General features: G+C 44.5%; 1 protein-coding gene across 1 annotated transcript in view; it reads left to right on the forward strand.

Annotated features, from left to right (window-relative positions):
- The first annotated feature begins 16,950 nt into the window (after positions 1–16,950).
- The window catches only part of DZIP1 (DAZ interacting zinc finger protein 1), a 51,049-nt gene continuing 43,174 nt past the window's right edge, over positions 16,951–24,825 (forward strand). The window contains 6 exon segments of the mRNA XM_032314477.1: positions 16,951–17,282; positions 17,974–18,056; positions 18,425–18,638; positions 19,403–19,646; positions 19,760–20,170; positions 20,172–20,321. Coding sequence (XP_032170368.1) covers positions 19,611–19,646; positions 19,760–20,170; positions 20,172–20,321 — 597 coding nt within the window. The 5' untranslated portion in view covers positions 16,951–17,282; positions 17,974–18,056; positions 18,425–18,638; positions 19,403–19,610.

The following is a 24,825-nucleotide window of genomic DNA, read 5'->3' on the forward strand; positions in this document are numbered from 1 at the left end:
AGACACCCCTAAAATATTTTTGAAGCTCTCTAGGCTCTGGAAAGGCCACCTGGCAAGAAGACACAAAAGGTTCCCTCGTTGAGACTCTATTTCAAATTCGGAGCAGTGGTATGGAAACTAAAATGAGAAAACAAGCAAACAAAAGGTCCTAGCTAGGGCCTAAGCCATGATAAACATTTCTCTGGACTAAAAGTAGTGAGGGGAAAACCCACAAAGTCACAGGTAAGCCGAAGCCATGGTCATACTAGCTCATGTTTTAGATCTAGGAAGGGGCCAAAGAGACAGCCTCCCCATTCTCCCTGGCGCTGACACCACCACAAGCAGCTCCGTTATGAGTACTCGCTTACGTGGAATTGGAGAAACCCGGGAAAGGGGAATCTAGCCGCTCCTGATGGGCTCTGCAACATCAGCCTGGAACCAACGATGTGCAGAGAAGAGAGGGTGAGCACAGAAAAAAAGAAAAATGGAAAAACAAGAAAGCAGATAAACAAAAAGTTCCCTCTCCTCTCAAAATGGAACTGCAAAGTAAAAGTTCAAAACATATCAAGAACTGTGATGTTACAGGAGCGGCTGGGGGGCTCAGTCGGTGAAGCAGCTGCCTTCGACTCAGGTCATGAACTCGGGGTCCTGGGATGGAGCCCCACATGGGCTCCCTGCTCAGTGGGAAGGTTGGGGGGGTCTGCTTCTCTCTCTCTCTCTGCCCCTCCCCACCTGCTTGTGCACTCTTTCTTAAATAAATAAATAAATAAATAAAGAACTGTAATGCTAAGAAAGACAGGCAACAAATGAACAACAGAACCTAAGCTCACATAAGAGGAAATCAACTTTATAGACTAAGGATGCTTTATAGACATAAATATAAGAACACCCATACAATACATCCGATATAATACATCCATAAACACAAGAAAGGAAGTACAGAACAAAACAGGCATAAACAAAATGAGAATGGGTAGTTGTAAATAATTTTATCAATTTCTTAGGGCGGCCATAATAAATTGCAACAAAGTGTATTATTAAAAAGCAACAGAAATTTATTTTCTTATAGTTCTGGAAACCAGAAGTCCAAAGTCAAGGAGTTGACAGGGCCATACTCTCTCTGAAGGCTCTGGAAAAGAAACCTTCCTTGCTTTTCCCTCCTTACTGGTGGCCCCTAACAAACCTTGGCATTCCTTTAGCCTGTAGTACACTGCTCTAATCTCTGCTTCCACCTTTATGTGGCATTCTTCTACGTGTTCTCTCCTCTTCTTCTTAACCAATTACATCTGCAAAGGCCCTATTTCCAAATAAAGTCACATTCTGAGGCTCTCAGACTTGAATTTTGGGGTGAAGGGAATTATTTAATACATCACAACAATTAATAAAACCCTTAAAAATTAAAAAAAAAGATTAGCCCCTGAAATTTGAAAAAAAAAAAAACAGAAAATACCAAATACACACACACACAGACACACACACACGCACACTCAGAACCTACTAGATTGAACAACCTCTAGCCTCTAGAACACAGTGAGAGAATTAATAATAGAAGACATTTCAAAACATATCACCATCAGAAACTCTTAGACAAAGCACATACAAAAATCTTAGTAGGGAGTGGAAACTCCTAGGAAATCTTAGTAAATACAAGCAAAAATTTAATGGGCTTTATCTAATTCTTAATCTAACAGCTCTGTATGAAGAGAGAGAGAGATAGGATACTCTGCCTACCAAATAGGACATTTTTTTCAAATACTCATAGAATACTTCTAAAAATCTACCAAATCCTAGTTCACAAAGAAAGTACCAATTCCTGAGAATCATTATCATATGTTTCATGTCCCTGACTTAGTGCAGTTAAATGAAAGTCCACAATAAACAGACTTTTTCCAAGTCATGTGTTTAGGAATAACAACAACAACAACAAAAACCTGTCTCTAAATTAGTCTTGGGAAAGTTCCAAATTACCCAAAGCAAGATGATAATGAAAACGCTACATTATCATAATTTGTGGAATGCTCCTAAAGCAAGTGAAATGAATGATGCATTCAGCTCAGCATTCAGTGCTAGAACACTTTAAGACAGAAATAAAGAAACAGAAGGAAAGAAATAATGAAAAAAATGAGCAGGAATTACTATATTGAGAGTGGCAAAGAAATATGAGGGATCTAGACCAAAAAGGTCATTACTGACAAAAGTTACAAAACAGACAAAAATTGAGCAAGCTTACAAAAACCAAAAAAAAAACAAAAAACAAAACAAAAACAAATAGACAAACAAAAACAACTCACAAAAGAAAAACGAGAAAAGACACACTAGAATTTAAAAGGAGCACACACTAGAGTGCCTGGGGGGCTCAGTCGGTGAGCGGCTGACTTTGGATTTTGGCTCAGGTCTTGATCTCAGGGTCCTGAGATGAAGCCCGGAGTGGGCTCCCTGCTGAGCGCCAAGTCTCCTTGAGATTCTCTCTCCTTCTCCCTCTGCCCCTTGCCCCACCCCTGCTCACTCTCTCTTTAAATAATTTAAACTTAATTTAAAAATAAAAATACGTGGGGTGCCTGGTGGCTCAGTGGGTTAAAACCTCTGCCTTCAGTTCAGGTCATGATCCCAGGGTCCTGGGATCAAGCCCCATGTCGGGCTCTGCTCAGCAGGAAGCCTCCTTCTCCCTCTCTCTCTCTCTGCCTGCCTTTCTGCCTACTTGTGATCTCTGTCAAATAAATAAATAAAATCTTAAATAAATATAAGCACATAACTACAAATATGGTGGAGATGTTTTGATTTTTAAGATAAGACTCTGAATGTCTTTATGCCACCAAATTTGAACGTAGAGATGAAAAGAAAAATAGAATGACTGAGTAAGCTATTGAAGATAGTGAATTAGTAATTATAGGTCTCTTCCTAAAAAAAGCCACTGGTCCCCACAGACTGTAATTCCTTCTTTACACAAAGTATTTCAGAGTATTTTTTAAAAGACGAAAATCTCTCTGACTCATTTTAAGAGGCTTGGTGCTAAAATTGAAAAGAAAAAAAATCATCAAGTAAATTATGAGGATGAATAAAGCAGACTTTTTTTTTTAAGATTTTATTTATTTCTTTGACAGAGAGAGAGATCACAGTAGGCAGAGAGGGAGGCAGAGAGAGAGGGGGAAGCAGGCTCCCTGCTGAGCAGAGAGCCCATGTGGGGTTCAATGTGGGGTTTGATCCCAGCACTCTAAGATCATGACCTGAGCTAAAGGCAGAGGCTTAGCCCACTGAGCCACCCAGGCACCCCTGGATAAAGCAGTCTTAAGTGGAATATTTCCAAACCAAATACGTGCAGCTAAAAATGAAAGGTAACCAAGAAGATGAGATCCAGGGATACTAGGATAGATCAACATCAGAACATCTTTCAATGAAATACATCAAGTTAACAGGTGGATGAAAAATCATTCTAATATAATCAATTCCTAAATAAAATATAGCTGTTGTTCATGTTTCAAGGAAAAAATAATTTCAGCAAACCATGGAAGCAAACTGCTTTAACTTGGTAATTGATATTTATCAAAACTTCTACTTTGAAGATGGTAGTGTCCGGACAGTGTCTCCTTTCCTTCTTGGGAATCACCCAAGGCCACCACCATCACCACAACAAATAAGAAACAGAAAAGCTAATTAAAACCTTAGCAAAATGTAGGAGCATGCTGGGTCTCCAACTCAGTGGGAAGGATACCACACAGTAGAGGAATCAGACAGGAGATGCCTACTTTAGAATGCACACCTAAAAAAATGTGACACGATACTTCTTCCAACTCAGAGGCATTTCTTAGAGTACAGAGCCCAAATATCTTGTTGCAGCAAGAAGAATGAGATTCATTTGTTGACAACAGAAGCTACTTAGGACACACTTTGATTCCAAGAGGCCAAAGATATGGACCTGAAACATGACTCACTTACTTATTAACTATCGTTTCCGGGATGCAATTTACCACCATGGCAGAAGGAGGGAAGAGAAACTTCACACGATCATCAGCTTTATGGTTAACTCTCTCCCTTTGCATGGGATAAGTAAAACCTAGACCAATTCATACAAATCCTTGGGTCATAAGAAACATGATGACCAGTATGGAACAGACACAATACAAACTTCCCACAAAAACGATTGTAGGGGAACTTCAGCTCATTCAAAGCTATGTAATTGAAAAGGACAGAATGGAGTAGCCACTGAGCACATGAAACAGTGTGCAACATGATTTATCATCAAAGAAATGCAAATTAAATCCTGGAGGAGGTACCACTACTTTGCTACACGTTACATTAAAATGTAAGACAATCCGCAATCCCAAGGGTTGCAAGCTTCTGGAACACCTGTCACTCTCATAAGTTGCTGGTGAGCATGAGATGGTACAACAACTTTGGAAAACTGTTTGCTAATGTGTTAAAAAGTTAAGTCTGTGTCTGCTCAATGACCTAACAATTTCACTCCCAGCTATTGGTTATTAGTGAAATGAAAACATACGTCCACAAAAGCCTCGTACAATAATAGTCACAGCAGCTTTATTCATAATAGCCACAAACTGAAGGTGTCTCAACAGGAGAATGGGTTGAAAAAAAAAAACAACTATGATAAACTCATTCATATAATGATTTTAAAAATGCAAACACAAAGGACTATGTACCATAACACCAATGTGAAGATACCTAATGATCTTGAACTATACACTTAAAAATAATTAGAATGATCAATTTTCATTACATATGTTTTACCACCAATAAAAATAATAATACGCAAGACTATTTACTGAATAATTCCATTTATATGAAGAAGTTCAAGAAGAAACAACACTAATGTAAAGTGATAGAGGTCTGAATGGAAATTATCTCTGGGAAGGGGTATTATTTGTGAAGAGCATACAGGATCCTATATATAGGAAATGTTATGTATTTTGGTCTGGTGATGGACCACAGATCATAACAAATTTAGATGTTGCACGTATTGTGTGATTGTAGATAGTGTATACTTGGTATCTACCACTTCCCTGTAAATATGCAATACATCAAAAGAACATAGTGGAGATAAAGAGTTTAGGAAGGAAATGGAGAGATAGCAATGGGAGTTGAAAGCTGACAGAACTCAGGAAAAAAATGTGTATGGGAGAAAAAGAAGCCATTATGCAATGAAGTTCAAACTGGAAGAAGAATCATGCTGAAAACCTAGAAAAACTGGGGCATCTGGGGTGCCTGTGTGTCTCAATCAGTTAAGTATCTGCCTTCAGCTCAGGTTATGATCCCAGGGTCCTGGAATTGGGTCCTGCATGGGCCTCCTTGCTCAGCGGGCAGCCTGCTTCTCCCTATGCCTGATGCTCCCCTTACTTGTGTGTGCTCTCTCTCTCTCTCTCTCTGACAAATAAATAAATAAAATCTTTAAAAAAAAATCTTAAAAAAAATAACAACCTAGAATAGGAATGAGAAAAGAAAACAAATGAAATTAAATAAAACTTTTTTAAAAGTTAGAATATGGGTTGTGGTTACAAGGGTGTGTTACTTTCCATATAATTCATTGAGGTATGCATTTACAATTTGTGCAGTTTTCATAGGTATATTTTAACTCAATTAAAATGTTTATTAAAATAAAGATTAGCAAGAAAGAAATGAAGGTGAAAGAAAGGCAAGCAATATCCAATTATACACACAGTTCTGAGTTCCCAGTGCAGGAAATGGAAATACAGAAAGAGAACACATGTATCAGTCAATACATAAGACAGTTCTCTAAGATAAGAGGACTTGAATCTGTACCTTTTTTAAAGATTTTATTTATGCATTTGAGAGAGAGCCCATGAGAGAGAGAGAGAGAGAGAGGTAGAGGGAGAAGCAGACTTCCAGTTGAGCCCAAGGTAGGGCTTAATCCCAAGACCCCAGGATCCTGGCTGAGTCAAGGCAGATGCTTAACCAACTGAGCCACCCAGACACCCCTTGAATCTGTATTTTCAAAGAACACATTTTGTGCCAGGAAAAATAATCTCAGAACTGTCACTCTTGAGACACATTCAGGTGAATGTGCCAAATTCTAAGGAAAAAGAAGTAATACTACAGACAGCCAGACAGAAAGTTCAAGTCATTTATAAGAGAAGATCTGGACTGGTTTAGTCATTACTAAGTATTCAATGCTATAAGGCAACTGAGCAAAAACTTATTTAAGGATAAAGGCCACAGATCCGTCATTTTTACCATGCCAAGAATACCAGAATACTGTTCCTATGAGTCATTCTGGAAGAAATTTTTTCTGGACTCACATATTATATTTGCCTCTGAGAAAAATAATCTCACGAAGCTTCACGTATTACTAGATCTTCTTTCCCCTTTGCTGATCCCTTTTGTCACAATCCTAAATGTCTAAGCCTTCAGACTTCTAGAAATACTTAATTTCTAGCCCTAAATGGCTGGATTCATCACTGTCAGGAGCCCCATTATGATACCTAGCTAAAATAATCATCGAAACTTCATTTTAAAAAGAAATGTGTTTACACAAATCGCTTATTTTTCCTAACTTTATTTGGACATAATTTTCCATGTGAATATTACACAGATACTCTCCCCTTCCTCCATGCAGTCAACCTGGATTGACGGTGACTGTGGGGACTGCAGCACCCACCATCAGCCACAAGGAGGCAGGACATGTCTAAAATTGCGGAGAGCAGGGAGAAGGGGGGACCCTTACTAACTTCAAGGAGCCGGTATACAGACTCATACTGCTTCCTTCTGGACTTCCTTTATTATTGTTATTTTTTTTTAATTTTATTTATTTATTTGACAGAGATCACAAGTATGCAGAGAGGCAGGCAGAGAGAGAGGGGGAAGTAGGCTCCCCATTGAGCAGAGAGTCTGACGCAGGGCTCAATCCCAGGACCCTGGGATCATGACCTGAGCCGAAGGCAGAGGCTTTAACTCACTGAGCTACCCAGGCGCCCCCTCCTTCACTAATTTTTAAAGTTTTAACTCAAATTCCAGTTAGTTAACATACAGTGTACTTTCAGTTTCAGGTGTACAATAGAGTGAGTCAACACACCCGTGTAATGCCTTTAAATGAGACAAATTTATACACGTACCCCGACCCCACTGTCCTTTCAAAAGTTCATGATTACGACATGCACTTTCACTTTTACCAAAGACCAACATTAGTACCTGTTTATTTTTTTATTTTTTTTTTTTAAAGATTTTATTTATTTATTTGACAGAGACAGATCACAAGTAAGCAGAGAGGCAGGCAGAGAGAGGAGGAAGCAGGCTCCTGGCTGAGCAGAGAGCCCGATGCGGGGCTCGATCCCAGGACCCTGGGATCATGACCTGAGCCGAAGGCAGAGGCATTAACCCACTGAGCCACCCAGGCGCCCCAGTACCTGTTTAACCAAAAGAAATCAGGAGAGGATTCTCTCTTTGATGAGAAAAAAAAAAAAAAAAGCAAAAAATAGTGTTCAGCCTCTGTTTTGCAGCTAGCCTTCATAGAGGCAGTGAGCACCGCTGGGGGCAAGAGTGACGTCACCAAGTCCCTTCCCCAGGCACTACACTCAGCATTGCAGCCACAAGCCACAGGCGTTGTAGCGTGTCTCTGAACATTGGTGTTTTATCTCAAATTGTTTTGTGCAACATGCATTCTAAGGTATCAGAAAAGCCTAAGAGAGGTAAGTTTGGGGGTCTGGGAGTACTCAAAACATTTTCCATATAAATTAATGTAATTGTTTCTTTGCTTTCCATCATTTCAGCTTACAGAAGATTTTATAGGAATGCCCTATCTTCGGATATTGGGGCAGGCTATATACTAAGGAGTTTCCAAGATAGCACAAAATATCCTCATAGACCCTTCATCCAGTTTACCACTTTCGGTATCTCATTGTCTCTCAGAGACTTTATGAACCAATATGAGACTTGGCTATTTTGCCAAAAGAAAAGCACATCCCAGAAAGGGGCCGCTTCTTTGGTCTGGGTCTCATAAGGAGACCACAGCAAACATACAACTTTTTTTTTCCCCTAAAGATTTTATTTATTTATTTGACAGACAGAGATCAGAAGTAGGCAGAGGCAGGCAGAGAGAGAGGGGGAAGCAGACTCCCCGCAGAGCAGAGAACCAGACGTGGGGCTCGATCCCAGGACCCTGAGATCATGACCTGAGCCAAAGGCAGAGGCTTAACCCGCTGAGCCACCCAGGCGCCCCAAACATAAAACTGATGTAAAACATAAACAACAGACTTTTCTATCATAAATAACGATATTTGGGGGATTGTTTGGATACTTCAGTGTAATCTGGTGAAAGTCAACACATATGATTTCTGGTTGCCTAACACTCCAGGACTTCTTGTCTGTGCATTGGTTCCTGTTAGTCATCTTACCCTTTGGAATAAAGACTTGATGTGTCCTTGAGAGAGAGGAGGACTGGCTTTCACAAGGAATAGGCCAACGAACAAAGCCAGCTTCTGAACCCTGTCTCCCCTTACTCTTCCCGGTGAAGGTAAAATTAGAAGGCAGGAGAACAAGAAAGATGGAAACACCAAGCAATAGCTTATATCCCTAGAAGAATGGGAAAATTCCTATGAATGTGTTTGGTTTTTCTATCTTTTATTTTTTAAAGATTTTATTTATTTATTTAGAGAACACAAGCAGGGGGAAGGCGAGGTAGAGGAAAGAGTTAAAGAATCTCGAGCAGACTCCTCGGGGAGCCCAACACGGGGCTCGGCATCGGGGCTCGGCATCGGGCTCAAACTCAAACCCCTGAGATCAGGACCAGAGCCAAAACCAAGAGTCAGACACTCAACCAACCAAGCCACCCAGGTGAACCTTCTATCTTTTTCTAAGCAGCAGTGACTGTCCTGTCTTGAGCTGGTTAGGATCCTTGTATCTGGTGAAAAGAATGTACCTCCCTGAGAGACAAAAGTCCAAATTATTCAAAGGAATATAAAGGTGTTATCCCTTGTTCTGTGATACCTGCATCTTCAAACCTTGACTCTTCAGTTTAGGGAGAGAGAATATTTTGAAGAAAAGCATCAGGATACCTTTCCTAAAAGAAAGATCCTAGAGCTGGGTGTTGAAGGGGAGAGTTGACACTGTCCATATTAGACCTTTTTTTTAAATGTTAGTTCATGTCTTTTATTATTAACCTATACACAATTACTTGTCTTCTGGCTTGTTGAAGCAGTAGCTCAGACAGCATTTGCCACAACTACGTCTGTGGGAGTGGCCAGCCATAAAAGCTCTAGCATCACACCCATCTGAAGGGCATTCCCCATGGAGGCAACTGATTTTGCCATTCTCATCCACGTTATAGTATTTCGGGACAGTTTAATCTTCTTTCTTTTATGCTTATTCTTCGTGGGCGTGGTATAAGACTTCTTTCTTGGCACCTTCTTTCTTTTCTTAGCACCACTACTAAGTCTCAACACACGAATGTTGCCTTGAGACCATGTACATCCATCCTCCAGCTGTTTGCCAGCAAAGATCAATCTCTTGATCAGGAGGAATTCCTTCCTTATCCTGAATGTTGGCCTTTACATTTCCTATTGTATCCGAGGGTTCAACCTCAAGAGGGATGGTCTTCTCCATAAGGGTTTTCACAAAAACCTGCATCTTGACGGTGGTTCCCCCGCAGATGACGGATGGGAAAGGAAAGCAACGTGCCGGCCCACCTGTATTAGGTATGTTAACCTTCTGCTTGGAGTATCTTCCTTTTGGGAAGGCTCCCTACCATTTCCCAGAGTTGTGTTGGGTACTGACCTACTGACTGTATCATGATCACGGAGCCTCCTGCTGCCACCACCACAGAGCACATCACGTACGTGACCCACACAAGGTCCATCTCATGCCTGCTCACAGGAATCGCAATCTGGAGTGGAATTCTAAAGGACTGGAGGAAGAAGGGGCTGAATGATCCTGTAGCAGTGGGAGTGACCTGAGTTCTAGGGAGCTCTGGAGCTTACCTGGTTACTGTCTTTCGTGAAGCCTGGTTGATTTCTCCTTTGGTCATGTGAGCTATCCACTATCCTGCCAGTCACCCAACCCCTTCACGTTAGCAAAATCGGTGTCTGTTATTGACAAGCAAAGAACCTTAATTATTATGGAAATTGGTGCCAGAAAATGGGCAACCTTGGGGAAATGTGGGGTGTTTGGAAAGAGTTACCTGGCTAATAGGAAACAAAAGAATGTGAGATTCCATTAATATTCACAGGCATTAATTCCATATTAATTCCATTAATACTCACTGTTCTTTCACTATGACTGGGGCTCTGGGAGGCTAGCAGTTGCCGCACGGACCAATTTAACTGCATGATGGCAGTTTTCTCCCCTCAACGTATAACTTAAAACAAGAGAAGGAGATCAAATCTCAAAATTTCACCTTGGTGATAGTTCAGTTTTTTCTGTCTTTGACAAACAAACAAACAACAACAACAATAAAATTAAAAGGGATTCCAATCTAAAGCTGTGAGACTGAGGATGTACAAACCAAACCCAGAAACTGATTTTGAGAGTTGGGTTCGCAAGTCTTTCTAAGTCTTTCATATGGAGGTTGGAGAAGTGAACCGAAGGCAGTGCATCCCGGCAAGAAGAAAAGGCAACTGAACACAGTACAGCTCAGAGACACACGGGTCCCCAGACCAAGGACACTGGCATCCTGTGGGAACTTGTTAGAAATGCAAATTTTCGGTACACCTGGGTGGCTCTATCTGTCAAGGGTCTGCCTTCGGCTCAGATCATAATCTCACTGTCCTGGGATTGAGCCCCACACTGGGCTCTCTGCTCAGCGGGGTGTCTGCTTCTCCCTCTTCCTGTGGGATCTCTCTCGTTCTTGTTCAAAGAAATAAAAATAAAATTTTAAAAGAAATGCAAATTTCCTAGCCCTACCCCAGACCTACTAAATCTGAGACTCTAGGGGCTTGCACAGCTGTCTGGGGGTTGGCATGTCCTCCAGGGGACGCTAATGAGAGTTTGAGAGGAACTGACATAAAGGAACTGAAGCTCTCAAACCATCCTGAAGTAACTCCTCACCCTGCTTTCTTTGATGGAGGATAGGAGACATTGTCACCTTTGCATGTGAGAACTAATAACTTCCTTCAGAAGCCCAGTCACACTGTTGCAACAGCAACTAGCTATGCCTTAGTAGGGGGAAGGGGAGGCAATCCTGAATATGTGGACATGAGAGTTAGGAGCCTAGAAGGAGTTGCAGAAATTCGCTTATATCCCCCCAAATTGGAAGAATGTGGGAACAGACTTTGAGGTTGCTAGGTCAGGAGCGTGGTCCCTATAGACTATCTGGGGGAATGTACAAATATGGGTACCTCCCAGAGACAATGCATTCAGAGTGTAACCAGCTGGGGAAAGCTTGTCCAACGTAAACATGCACTGAACTTTGTCCCACAACAAATTATAGCCCAAAAGTCAGAAATCCCTTAATAAGTATAAAAGGAGGAATTCAGACACTTGAGGAAGAGGGAATAAAGGATAGGATAGCTGATGCTTACCGAGTCTAGGCACTTCTTCACCACATTTTTTTTTTTTTTTTTTAAAGATTTTATTTATTTGACAGAGAGATCACAAGCAGGCAGAGAGGCAGACAGAGAGAGAGGGAGAAGCAGGCTCCCCGCTGAGCAGAGAGCCCAATGTGGGGCTCGATCCCAGGACCCTGAGATCATGACCTGAGCCGAAGGCAGTGGCTTAACCCACTGAGCCACCCAGGCGCCCCACACCACATTTTTTTTAAAAGATTTTATTTATTTATTTGATAGATGGAGATCACAAGTAGGCAGAGAAGCAGGCAGAGAGAGAGGAGGAAGCAGGCTCCCTGCTGAGCAGAGAGCCCGATGCGGGGCTTGATCCCAGGACCCTGAGATCATGACATGAGCCAAAGGCAGAGGCTTTAACCCACTGGGCCACCCAGGCGCCCCTCTTCACCACATTTTTTATATAGACTCTCATTTTAGTAACGAGAAGTATAGATTAAGGGGTATCAGTACCGCTTTATGGCAAGAAGGTGAAGCCGCTTCAGATAGCTTAAGCAGTAAGATAACTGCACGCAACTAGATGCTTGCAAAATCACTGAAAGAGACGGGGGAGGGTATGGAGGGGGCAGCACCCTAGTCGTGAAGTTCTGGAGTTCTATCCTCTGATAAGAAAAAAAAGCTACCACTGTCTCAACCGCCCCTTGGCAGTGCTGAAAGTTGTGATTAGACACGCTTAGGTCAGTGGCTGCCTTTACCTACCAACGCTCTGATCTACATAGCCTTGGATATGGAGTGGCAGGAGAATTGCTTCTGTCTCACATCTCTCTTTCATGTCATTCAGGAGTGTGTCTAATTGGCAGAAAACAATTTGCTTCTAGAATATGAGCTGGAAAGGAGTCGGGGAAGCCTGGTTTTTCACTTCCCAGCCTCAGCAGAGCAGGAAGGATGCGTGAAGGGGTGGTGAACTAATTCGGTACCCGGCTCCCATGAGAAGTGACAGCTCTGTACAAAAAGCCTTCTCCAGACTCGGAATGCTGGGTGTGAGAGCTGTCACTCCCAGATCTCAGGAGTGGGGGGAGCTCAAGATGTGTGTGCCCACGTAGAAGTGCTAACCACCAGAGGTAAACGGAGCTTGGTCATCCTCGCAGGAAGTACGGTGGCCAGGGTAATCGGGTTCCAGTAGAAGTAGCCCGACCCTCGTGAACACCCAGTTGTGATAGATGAATCATGTGGCTCCAAAGGGTGGCATGTCAGGAAACTCCTTATTCGATTTGTATGACCCCTTCCAGCCTACCACAAAGGCCAGGACTGAGCCACCTTCCTTGATGGTTAGGCTGGGGGTTTTGTTTTTGTGTTTATTTTTATTTTTTAAAGATTTTATTTATTTATTTGACAGACAGAGATCACTAATACACAGAGTTAGGGCAGAGAATGTGGCCGGGGGTGGGGAGTGGGGGGGTGGGGGTGGGGCGGGAGCAGGCTCCCTGCCAAGCAGAGAGCCCGATTCCGGGCTCGATCCTAGGACCCTGGGATCATGACCTGAGCCGAAGGCAGAGGCTTTAACCCACTGAGCCACCCAGGCGCCCCTTGTATTTTTTTTTAACCTATCTTCCAGATCCGAGTTAGTTATACACAGTTGAATTGTAAGTTGAAATTGCCACAGGCAATTCACTGCTTGGGCCACCAGGAACCACCAAAGGGAGTTATGGTTGCTGTGGTGGTTTCAAAATACAGACTTGGAAATCTCTGATGTTCCTCTCTTCAAAAGGCAAACCTGAGTGCTTGCCCCCTTGGGTTTGAGTCAAAGCAACTTGCTTCGAATCAACAAATTTCTCTCTAAGCCCTGCTAGCACTGCATCTCACAAATGTTGTAAGTTCTGTTTTTATTTAGTTCCAAATTAATTTTTTCTCTTGAGATTTCTTCTTTGAGCCATGCACTATATAGGACTGTGTTGTTTCATCTCCAAATATCTTGAAATTTTCCAGCTATCTTTGTGCTATTGATTTCTAATTTAATTCTGTTATCTGAGGACATATTTTGCATGCTTTCTATTCTTTTACATTTGTTAAGGTGTGTTTGATGGCCCAGAATGTGGTCTATCTTCCTGAATGTTCCATGCGAGTTTGAGAAGAACACGTATTCTTCTGTTGTTGGACAGAGGAGAGTTAACCGTTGAACAACACAGCTTTGAACTGTGCAGGTCCATTTATACACAGATTTTTAAAAAAAATAAGTACAGAGGGGCACCTGGGTGGCTCAGTGGGTTAAGCCGCTGCCTTCGGCTCAGGTCATGATCCCAGGGTCCTGGGATCGAGCCCCGAATCCGGCTCTCTGCCTGGCAGGGAGCCTGCTCCCGCCCCACCCCCACCCCCCACTCCCCACCCCCGGCCACATTCTCTGCCTAACTCTGTGTATTAGTGATCTCTGTCTGTCAAATAAATAAATAAAATCTTTAAAAAATAAAAATAAAAACAAAAACAAAACCCCCAGCCTAACCATCAAGGAAGGTGGCTCAGTCCTGGCCTTTGTGGTAGGCTGGAAGGGGTCATACAAATCGAATAAGGAGTTTCCTGACATGCCACCCTTTGGAGCCACATGATTCATCTATCACAACTGGGTGTTCACGAGGGTCGGGCTACTTCTACTGGAACCCGATTACCCTGGCCACCGTACTTCCTGCGAGGATGACCAAGCTCCGTTTACCTCTGGTGGTTAGCACTTCTACGTGGGCACACACATCTTGAGCTCCCCCCACTCCTGAGATCTGGGAGTGACAGCTCTCACACCCAGCATTCCGAGTCTGGAGAAGGCTTTTTGTACAGAGCTGTCACTTCTCATGGGAGCCGGGTACCGAATTAGTTCACCACCCCTTCACGCATCCTTCCTGCTCTGCTGAGGCTGGGAAGTGAAAAACCAGGCTTCCCCGACTCCTTTCCAGCTCATATTCTAGAAGCAAATTGTTTTCTGCCAATTAGACACACTCCTGAATGACATGAAAGAGAGATGTGAGACAGAAGCAATTCTCCTGCCACTCCATATCCAAGGCTATGTAGATCAGAGCGTTGGTAGGTAAAGGCAGCCACTGACCTAAGCGTGTCTAATCACAACTTTTAGCACTGCCAAGGGGCGGTTGAGACAGTGGTAGCTTTTTTTCTTATCAGAGGATAGAACTCCAGAACTTCACGACTAGGGTGCTGCCCCCCTCCATACCCTCCCCCGTCTCTTTCAGTGATTTTGCAAGCATCTAGTTGCGTGCAGTTATCTTACTGCTTAAGCTATCTGAAGCGGCTTCACCTTCTTGCCATAAAGCGGTACTGATACCCCTTAATCTATACTTCTCGTTACTAAAATGAGAGTCTATATAAAAAATGTGGTGAAGAGGGTGCCTGGGTGGCTCAGTGGATTAAGCCTCTGCCTTTGGCTCATGTCATGATCTCAGGGTCCTGGGATCGAGCCCCGCATCGGGCTCTCTGCTCAGCAGGGAGCCTGCTTCCTCCTCTTGCTCTGCCTGCTTGTCATCTCTCTCTGTCAAATAAATAAATAAAATCTTTAAAAAAAATAAATAATAAAATAAAAAAATAAAAAATCTTAAAAAAAAATTAAAAAAAAAGTACAGGACAGTACTGTAAATGTATTTTTCCTTCTTTATGATTTTCTTTTCTTTCCTTTCTTTTTTCTTTCTTCTTCTTCTTTTTCTTTCTTTCTTTCTTTTTTTTTTTTTTAGATTTTATTTATTTATTTGACAGAGAGGGAATGAGAGCACAAGCAGGGGGAGTCGCAGGGGGAGTGGCAGGCGGAGGGAAAGGGAGAAACAGACTCCCTGCTGAGCAGGGAGCTTGAAGCAGGACTCCATCCCAGGACTCTGACATCAGGACCTGAGCCAAAGTCAGATGCCCCTAAATAGTTTCATAAAATTGAATTATTTAATTATCACAGCCACTCCCTGCTGGGCTGTGCTAATTGCTATAAGAGTTTTAAAAGGATCAAGAATGTATGATTGCTGCTGTGCCAGGCCAAAGTCAACCTGTTTCTTCCAACTCTGCATACATGGGGTAATGTACTGACAATGCGGAATGGAGGATACAAGTAACTCAAATAGTGCGTCATCAAACAATGCTGTACATCATCCTGCACACACACACACTCACTCACTCACATACCACAAAGCTTTCCAGAGTATAGACTTCGCAAAACAATGGCCTTTCTACTTTATAATGCCTGAAAATTCTACCTAGAGATCTTTACCCATTTACCTTAGAGAATTTTTATGGGATCTTGGATTCACATTCAAATGTAAGCATTTTAATATTCAACGAGTCTAAAAATCTTACCAAGGCTCTCCTAGGCCTGATGATTTCAAGTAAAAACTAAAGAAAGAAATTCACATAGGGGCGCCTGGGTGGCTCAGTGGGTTAAAGCCTCTGCCTTTGGCTCCGGACATGATCCCAGGGTTCTGGGATAGAGCCCCACATGGGGCTCTCTGCTCAGTGGGGAGCCTGCTTTCCCCTCTCTCTCTGCCTGCCTCTCTCACTACTTGTGATCTCTCTGTCCTGTCAAATAAATAAAATCTTAAAAAAAAAAAAAGAAATTCACACAAATCCTTATTAAAGCATTATGATGCTTGAAGCTTTGTGCTAAATCAAGTACGGGACAAAGTTGATTGGGTGAGGGAGAAGCACAAGGAAAGGCATTTTAGGTTAACATGTTACCATTCAGCAAAGATTCTGTAGTTACCCCTTTCTAAGTGAAAAACAATTTTTGCTACAGCAGACACTAATATTTTTGTACTCAAGGCACTCAAATTCCTCAATCTGGGCCAATCTCATGGTTGTTAAAATGATACACCCATACTTTCTGGGTTACTCCTTATTTTAAAATACTGAATTTTGCCCAATTCTCAACCAAGTGTTCCAATTTTAGATTAAAAATATAGTTGGGGCGCCTGGGTGGCTCAGTCATTAAGTGTCTTCCTTGGCTCAGGTCATGATCCCAGGGTGCTGGGACCAAACCCGCACTGGCCTTCCTACTCAGCGGGAGGCCTGCTTCTCCCTCTCCCATTCCCCCTGCTTTCCTTCCCTCTCTAGCTGTCTCTCTCTCTGCGTCAAATAACTAAATAAAGTCTTAAAATATCCGAAGGGGACGCGGAAACCTACGTGGGATTCATCCTTGCGTGCTTGCAGGCAGAGTCCCTAACCCGATTTTCCACGTCACTCAAATGCAGAGCTGCAGCAGGAAGCCTCTTCAAGGTTCCTTGCATCTGTAAGACTTCTGCGATTAAAATGCATCTCTTCTTGGGAGAGAATTCACATAAAGCACCCATAGTAAATTAGCTAGTTGAGGGCCAGGCCAGCTGCAGGGCTGGACTGAATCTGCTTTCTCTTTGAAAAGCCTTCCCGGGGAGAACACCCCCGCCAGCAACAGAGCGCGCCCCGGCACCACGTGTCTGCACCAACGGCGGGATTGGCGGAGCGCATTTTAGCGCTGCGGTCTAGACGCGCACGGTCCCGCCCAGCTGCCAGACGAGCTGGGACGCAGAGCGGAGAAGCCGGAGGGAGATCGTCCAGGGGAGGGGGGCGGGAGGGGGGTGGGGGATTCCGAGGAGCCGGCGGCCGGGAGTCTGGGAGGGCCCGAAAGGCGCCAGGCCGGCCGCGCCACAACTTGCCCAAACCAGACAGGCTTCCTTCTGCGCCCTGGAAGAAGGAGCCGGCCCGCCGCTTCCCGCTCGGCTGCTCCTCGGCCTCCGTGGGCCCCGCCTGCGCTCGCAGCGCTTCTGGGGTTTGGGTCCCCAGCGTCCGCCCGTCCGCCTGCAGCGCCCGGCGCCCGCCAAGGAGCGCGCAGCTGGGGTGAGCCAAGGCCCGGGATGCGCCTGGAGCCCTTGGGAGCCCGCGGCCGAACCGGCATCTCTGTGCCGGCGTAGCCAGGGCCTCCTCTCGCTTCCCCCCATCGCGAGCCCAGGCACTGCAGACCCCGCTGGCGTGACTGCGGCAGCCCCCCACTCCCCGTTTCCCTTCTCCCCCGGACAGTGCCGGGGCCTCCCCGGAGCCCGTGTAAGCTGGCCTTTGTCTTTGCGGGTTCCGCGGGCCACCCGCCGTGCGCCCGGGACCGGAGGCGCTGCGCGGGGCTGCCGCCCAGCCCCGGCAGGAGGGGCGGAGGGAACGGGAAAGCGTGCCCCCATCTTTCCTGTTCCGGCCATCTTGGGGCCGTGATTCAGCCCAGTGGCAAGGGTGGCCCCCCGAGCGGCTCTCTCTGCGCCCAGAGTGGCGGCAGCGAACGTAGATGGGCGCTCCGTCCCCGCGCGCCGCCTCCTCCTCCGACCGCCGTGGGGGCGCGCGGAGAGCCCCCCACGTTCAGCTCCAAGGGCCTGGGTCCAGAGCATGGGTGACTCTTCGTAACAGGCCAGAGGCAGAGAACATAGGAGGGATACGGGCCGGGATCTGACATTTACTTAACAAAACGCCGAATTCATTCAATTATTCCTTATCCACGTGTCCGTCTGGCAAATTCTCAACGCTCTCTGTGCCTGAACTTTGCCAGGTGCTGAGGACATAACGGTGAGCAAGAGATCCCGCTGATCCTGCAACCCGGTGGATGGAGCCCACAGCCCACAGACCTGCCAGGTCGGTATCCGGACGTCCCTTACACAGGTTGGGAAACTGAGGCCCGGGCCTGACATAACTTGTTTTAGGTCAAGCAGCAAGTAAATGGAAGACTCAAACTTTGAACCTAGGTCTGTAAGTCTTTTATGCCAGCTGCAGTGAGCGGTTAATAGTTCTTTTTTTCCCCAAAGGCCCCTTAAAAGTTAACTGCATGTACGGTTTATGTGAAGTCATATGAAGTGTTTTCTCAATTTCCTGGATGCTTTTATGTGAATTTATCTCTAGTTCGCAGTATCTGGAAAGTGCTAAAAATATTTGACATTACAACTTTGCATTAAGTTACCCTGAACTGTATTTTCTTTTCTTCTATTCACATATCTGGCTGTTAGGAAAGAAAAAAAATTTCCTGATGGTTGTTCCAAGCAGGGACTCCCCGGTGGATTGAGGAATGTGTGGCTTTTCCTCAGCTCATTGATCCCTGTGGTAGCCACGGGCAGCACCCAAAGGACCCCAAGAATGAAAGGCCTGTGGCCTGCAAGTTGCTGCTAGAGATATTTTAGCCTCTCCATATAACAGAATGCAGCTGCCACACAAGTTCTTAAGGTAAAACTTGATGGTACAAAGCTGATGGGTAATGTTCCCTTCCATATAATTTTTTTTTAAACCTTTACATTTTGAGAGTGTATCCATTTGGAAAGACAAGTGAAGTATTACTATCCCGGGAAATTCCTTCATTTGCACTTCTATCAGTATCTTATATTTAGGTAGGCAACTCATAGAGGAAGAAAGACTCCATTTTTTTTAAGACTCCATTTTTAAAAAGGGTCTTGGGTATAAGGAATTGAGAAGAGGTCCCATCAAATAGAATGAGCTACTAATTTAATTTTTTTAACTATTTCATTGTGGTATAATAAATGCACCCTTCATCGTCAATGTCCAATTCGATAAATTTTGATAAATGTGTATACCAGGTAATCAACAGACAGCACAACGAAAGTTCAGAATATTCCTGTTACACGGCAAAAGTGTCTTTCTGCTCTTTTGCAGCCAATTCCCCTCCATCCCACTTAATTTTACAGTTTTGTTGCTTAACGTTTTTTAAGTTGTGTGTGAAAGATAAAGATGAGTAGCATTTCTAATCTCAAAACCTAGGGCGAGGGCGGGAGTAAAATAACCCGAGGCAGGCAGCTGGGCCCAAAAGTGCCGGGGTGGGGGTGGGGGTGGGGGGGATGTGGCTGTCTACTCCTTAGGAACTGGGGAGCGTCAGCCCCAGAGCCAGGGAGGGGAGTGGCCCAGGGAGCCGGCGCCCAGGAGAGCCCCTCTCCGGGTGGACGCGCTCGCCCACGACGTCTTTTCTGGTCCCGCAGGGCCCTGGGCGCCCGCTGACCGCTCCCCGGCAGGCGCGCCCTTCGCTCCAGGTCCCGGCGGGGGCGCTGCCATAGCAACGGCCTGGACGCCCGGACCTTAGGCCGCCGCCGCCGCGGGAGACCGGGCCCTCTCCCGCTCCCGAGGGGTGGGGCGGCGGCGGCCCGGGAGGCGGCCCGGGCCGGGTAGACGGGACCGCCCCCTCCTCGGATGCCGGCGGAGGCGGCGGATTTGCTTCCAAGCATGGTAAGAGCGGTGAGATCGGGCTGCCTGGGCGTGTGGGGCTGGCGGGGGCCGCGGCTCCCGGGACTCCCAGTTCCCCCCCCCACCACCACCGCCACGCTGTCTCCTTCCCGCAGCCCTTCCAGAAGCACGTCTACTATCCGCTGGCCAGCGGCGGCCTGGAGGGCCCCGACGCCCCCGCAGCTGCCTCCGGCGCGCGCTCCGCGATGGCCAGTGGCCCCTACAGCGCGGCGTCGGGCCCCCTGCCCTTCTTCCAGTTCCGGCCGCGGCTGGAGAGCGTGGACTGGCGGCGGCTGAGCGCCATCGACGTGGACAAGGTGGCGGGGGCGGTGGACGTGCTGACGCTGCAGGAGAACATCATGAACATCACCTTCTGCAAGCTGGAGGACGAGAAGTGTCCGCACTGCCAGTCGGGGGTGGACCCGGTGCTGCTGAAGCTCATCCGCCTGGCGCAGCTCACCATCGAGTACCTGCTGCACTCCCAGGAGTTCCTCACGTCGCAGCTGCGCGGCCTGGAGGAGCGCCTGGCGCCTGAGCGTGGCCGAGAGCGAGCAGAGCCAGAAGCTCCTCGCCAAGCAGGCTGGGGAGATGAAGCTGCTCAAGGAGGAGTGTAAACGCAGGAAGAAGATGATCTCCACCCAGCAGCTGATGATCGAGGCCAAAGCCAGCTATTACCAGGTGGGACCGCGCGTTGCGATTCCGATTCATAATTCAGTAAAAAAAAAACCCGGGTCCCCACTGGCCAGGATATGGAGAGCCCTTTCCTAGATCACTGCCCGCCCCCGCTTTTTTTCCCCAAGAGTTAAGCAAAATAGTAAACTGTAACCAACAGGGACATGGTCATTACCTTCCGTAGACGACCACGGGATTAATAATTAAACAGTGTCCACGGTGCTTTATGGAAGCCCTCTAAATGCTGGTTTTGAGAAACTGCGTCCTTCTTCTAATCGATGGAATGAAGGAATAAACCTTTTACAAACTGCTGATGAGGTCTGCCCCAGATGAGGTGGTATGATGAAACTTGTGGGCATTTTATTTCAAAATATTTTCAAACTTACGGAAAGGTTGTAAGAATAGCGCAGGGAACTTCATAAACCCCTCACCCAAATTCTCCGGTTATGAACATTTGCCACCTTTGCTGTATTTCCTCAGTATCTATGTACATACTACTATTTTTAACAATTTGACAGTGAGTTTCAGACTCCTGAATATTTCAGTGTGTATATTTCCTAAGAACAAGAACACTGCCTACTATAACAATATTAGTGATATAAGACAACAGTGTGTTTTGATTGAATGGGTAGTATTTAAAATATATTTTATTACTAAAACAACAGGATTTAAAAGAGTAAAACCTCTTGCTTTTCTGCCTTTAATCTCTATTATGGGTTAGACATTGAGCTCAAATAAATATTGTAATTTTTAGTATAACAAAAATCAATGTACTTTTTTTAATCAACAATGTTTGTTAAAGATATCTTTGGTAAAGATATTAAAGTAAGCAACAGGCGGACAAGATTGTTCATTCCCTGACACTGTAGTGACTTTGGCTAAATATGAGTTAAAAGGTCTCAGTGAGTTGGACGCCTGGCTGGTTCAGTTGGTAGAGTGTGGGACTCATGATCTTGGGGTCATGAGTTTCAGCCCCATGGTGGGTGTAGAGTTTATTAAAAAAAAAAAAGCCTCAGTAGGCTTAGGTATTAATGGTGTGAGTGATTGCGGAAGACTGGCCGTAGGCATAGATAATGGTGTGGTTCTTAGTGCTTAGGGCTAACCCATAGAAGCCTTGGGAGAAGTATACTTAAAATACGCGAACAGTTGGGACACCTGAGTGGTTCAGTCCATTAAGTGGCTGCTTTCGGCTCAGGTGGTGATCCCAGGGTCCTGGGATCGAGTTCGGCATTTGGCTCCTTGCTCAGTGGAAAGCCTGTTTCTCCCACTCCCTCTGCCTGCTGCTGCCTCTGCTTGTGCACCCGCTTTCTCTCTCTGTCAAATAAATAAATAAAATCCTTAAAAAAAAAAATAAGTGGGGCGCCTGGGTGGCTCAGTGGGTTAAGCCGCTGCCTTCGGCTCAGGTCATGATCTCGGGGGTCCTGGATCGAGTCCCGCATCGGGCTCTCTGCTCAGCAGGGAGCCTGCTTTCCTCTCTCACTCTCTGCCTGCCTCTCTGCCTACTTGTGATCTCTGTCTGTCAAATAAATAAATAAATCTTTAAAAAAAAAAAAAAAAAATAAGTTGAAACAGTTAGGAGAGAATATCATTAGAAAGCCTTAGTGTTAGCCCTTGGGTACACAGCCCTGAGGTATAACCCTCAAATAACAACTGATGTTGCTCATTGCCTGTTTGTTTCAAAATTTATTTATAAATAGTGTTGATATGGCCTTTAATAAATATATTTATTATACAATGAATGGAATGGATTCTGTTTAGACGTTAAAAATAGTTCAGCTTGGGGCGCTAGAGTGGCTCAGTTGGTTGAGCACCATACTTTTGGTTTCGGCTCTGGTCATGATCTCCGAGATCTTAAAATTGAGCCCTCCATCAGGCTCTTCACTGGGTGGGGAGTCTGCTTGAGATTCTCCAGCCTGCGTGAGCACACGCACGCTCTCTTTCTCTTTTTCCCTCAAATAAATAAATGAATCTTAAAAAAAAATTTTAGCTTTGGCCGTAATCCGTGAAATGTTAAAACCTATAACATACAGACATTTTAAGATTTATGAACTTTTTTCATTCTTTTAGTTACCGTAGCAATAGTCGTTAGTAAAGATTTTCAAGTGTGAATGAGATGCATAAATAAAGGTAATGGCTGATTTTTATGGAGTGACACCTGTCCTCTCGGCCACTCAGCAGACTCCCTGAATGACAATGTCAGGTGTATGGCGTGCCAGGTGTGACCATGAAAAAGTAGAGGAGACCAGACCACTTTTTCCTACTCAGTGTAGTATAAATACACTCTGCTGCTTTGGGGGGCTCTAGATGGTGTCTTTGAGCAGTTAAGCCCTGTAGGGTGACAGTCTTAGAGTTAGACTTCATGGATTGAAATCCAATGTATTCTACCATGCAAGTCCTGAACCTCCATTTCCTCATCTGGAAAATGAGAACGTTGGTGGTAGGGATACCTTTTAGGGCTCTTCTGAGAATTCCATGAGTTAATGCATGTGTGGCATGAGGAGGTCTGAGGAAACGGCATCTGACACGTGCATGCGGATTTCTCTTGGTAATGAATCATGGCTCCCTGTGATCTCTGCAAATCTTTACATCTTTCCTGGGAGCTGGATATTGTTGCTGTGCTTGACTCCGGGAGGGGAAGTCAAGACTGCTGCTAAGAAAAGTTGACGCATAAACTAGCCTTGGGTTCTAAAGTGTTACAATTATTTTAACTTCAGGTGCCTGTGTTTGGGGATATTTGGCTTATGATAAAATTTGCAGAAATGCGATTGGTTTTGTTGAAATAGCTATTGGACCTTCCCCTCAGTCATTAAATTGTGTTTAAATAAGAGACCACTAACAGCTGGGGAAGTCTTGTGGCCATGGGTAAAGGCCAGTGCGTACCAATGACCTGTCTATCAAATTATTTTTTAAATTAAAAATTTAGAAATACTGAGGCGCCTGGGTGGCTCAGCGGGTTAAACCTCTGCCTTCGGCTCAGGTCATGATGTCAGGGTCCTGGGATTGTACCCCGCATGGGGCATGGAGCCTGCTTCCTACTCTCTCTCTGCCTGCCTCTCTGCCTACTTGTGATCTCTGTCAAATAAATAAATAAAATCCTTAAAAAAAAAATTAAAAATACCAATGGGTCATAACAGGACTTAGACTCATTCTAAGAAGAACTTTTGTTCTCGTAATGGGAAGACTTAGATTCCTCTCCATGCTTTGGCACGCCAGGCCGATTTGGGAATCTGCCATTGAACTTCTGATCCTCCTTGCAGTTTTTCAGTGTTTTGGAGTTGGAGATGAATGTTGGGGGTAGCAAAAGCATGCATTTTGCAGTCAGAGAGACATAGTTTAAAATATGCCTCTGATAATGCTGTGACCTAATTCATTCTCCATGCACCTCCTCACCACCAACCTGCTCAGCAGGGAGCCTGCTTCTCCCTCTGCCTGCCCCTCCTTTCCCCTGCTCCTGCACACACTCTTTATCCATCTCTTTCTCTGTCTCATAAATTAATAAAATCTTTAAAAAACAATAAAAATTTTTAAAAATCACCAAGGTCATCTAGGTTTTCACCTATGTTGATTTTTAGGAGTTTTGTAGTTTCACATTTTACATTTAGGTTTGTGATCCATTTTGAGTTAGATTTTGGGAAGGATGTGAAATCTGTGCTGATGTTCCTTTTTTTTTTTTTTTTTTTTTTTTGCGTGTGGATGTCCAGTTGTTCCAGCACCATTGTTGAAGAAACTATCTTTGTAGTTTCAAACAAACCATTGTATTGTCATGGGTTTTTCTCTGGGCTCTCTCTTCTCCTCCATTGATCTGTTCGTCTGTTCTCTAGCTAGTACTACACTGTCTTGATTACTGTTGTTTTAAGTAGTGAGTCTTAAAGTTGAGAAACGTCAGTCCTTCAACTTTGTCCTTCTCCTCCAATTCCGTGTTGACTATTCTGGGTTTTTTAGCAAACTTCAGAATGAGTTTGCTGCTATTCACAAATCACTTGCTGGGATTTGGATTGGGATTGCTTTGAATCTAAAAATCAAATTAGGGAGAATTATTGACAATATTGAGTCTTCTTATCCATGAACATGGACATTCATTTATTTAGTTCTTCTTTGATTTGTTCTTCAGAACTTTGAAGCTTTCCTCATATAGATCATGTACATATTTTGTTGGATTCATACCTAAGTACTCATTTTGGGGGGGTGCTAATGTAAATGGTAGTGTGTTTTTAATCTCAAATTCCAATTTTTCATTACTGGAATATACGAAAGTTGGCTTTAGTATATTAACATTATATCCTACAACTTTAGTATACTTTGTTATTAGTTCTAAGGGGTTTTTTTGGTCAATTCTTTTGGATTTTCTATATACATTAGTGTCATCTGCAAACAAAGAAAATTCTGTGTCTTCCTTCCTAGGCTGTATTTTTTTTTTTTTTCTTTGTATTTGTTATTTCCTTTTCTTGCTGTATTACGTTAACAACGACTTCCAGTACAATGTCTGTCTCTGCAAGCTTGCAGGTGGTGG

Source organism: Mustela erminea, chromosome 15 (assembly GCF_009829155.1).
Source record: "Mustela erminea isolate mMusErm1 chromosome 15, mMusErm1.Pri, whole genome shotgun sequence".
Taxonomy (NCBI): domain Eukaryota; kingdom Metazoa; phylum Chordata; class Mammalia; order Carnivora; family Mustelidae; genus Mustela; species Mustela erminea.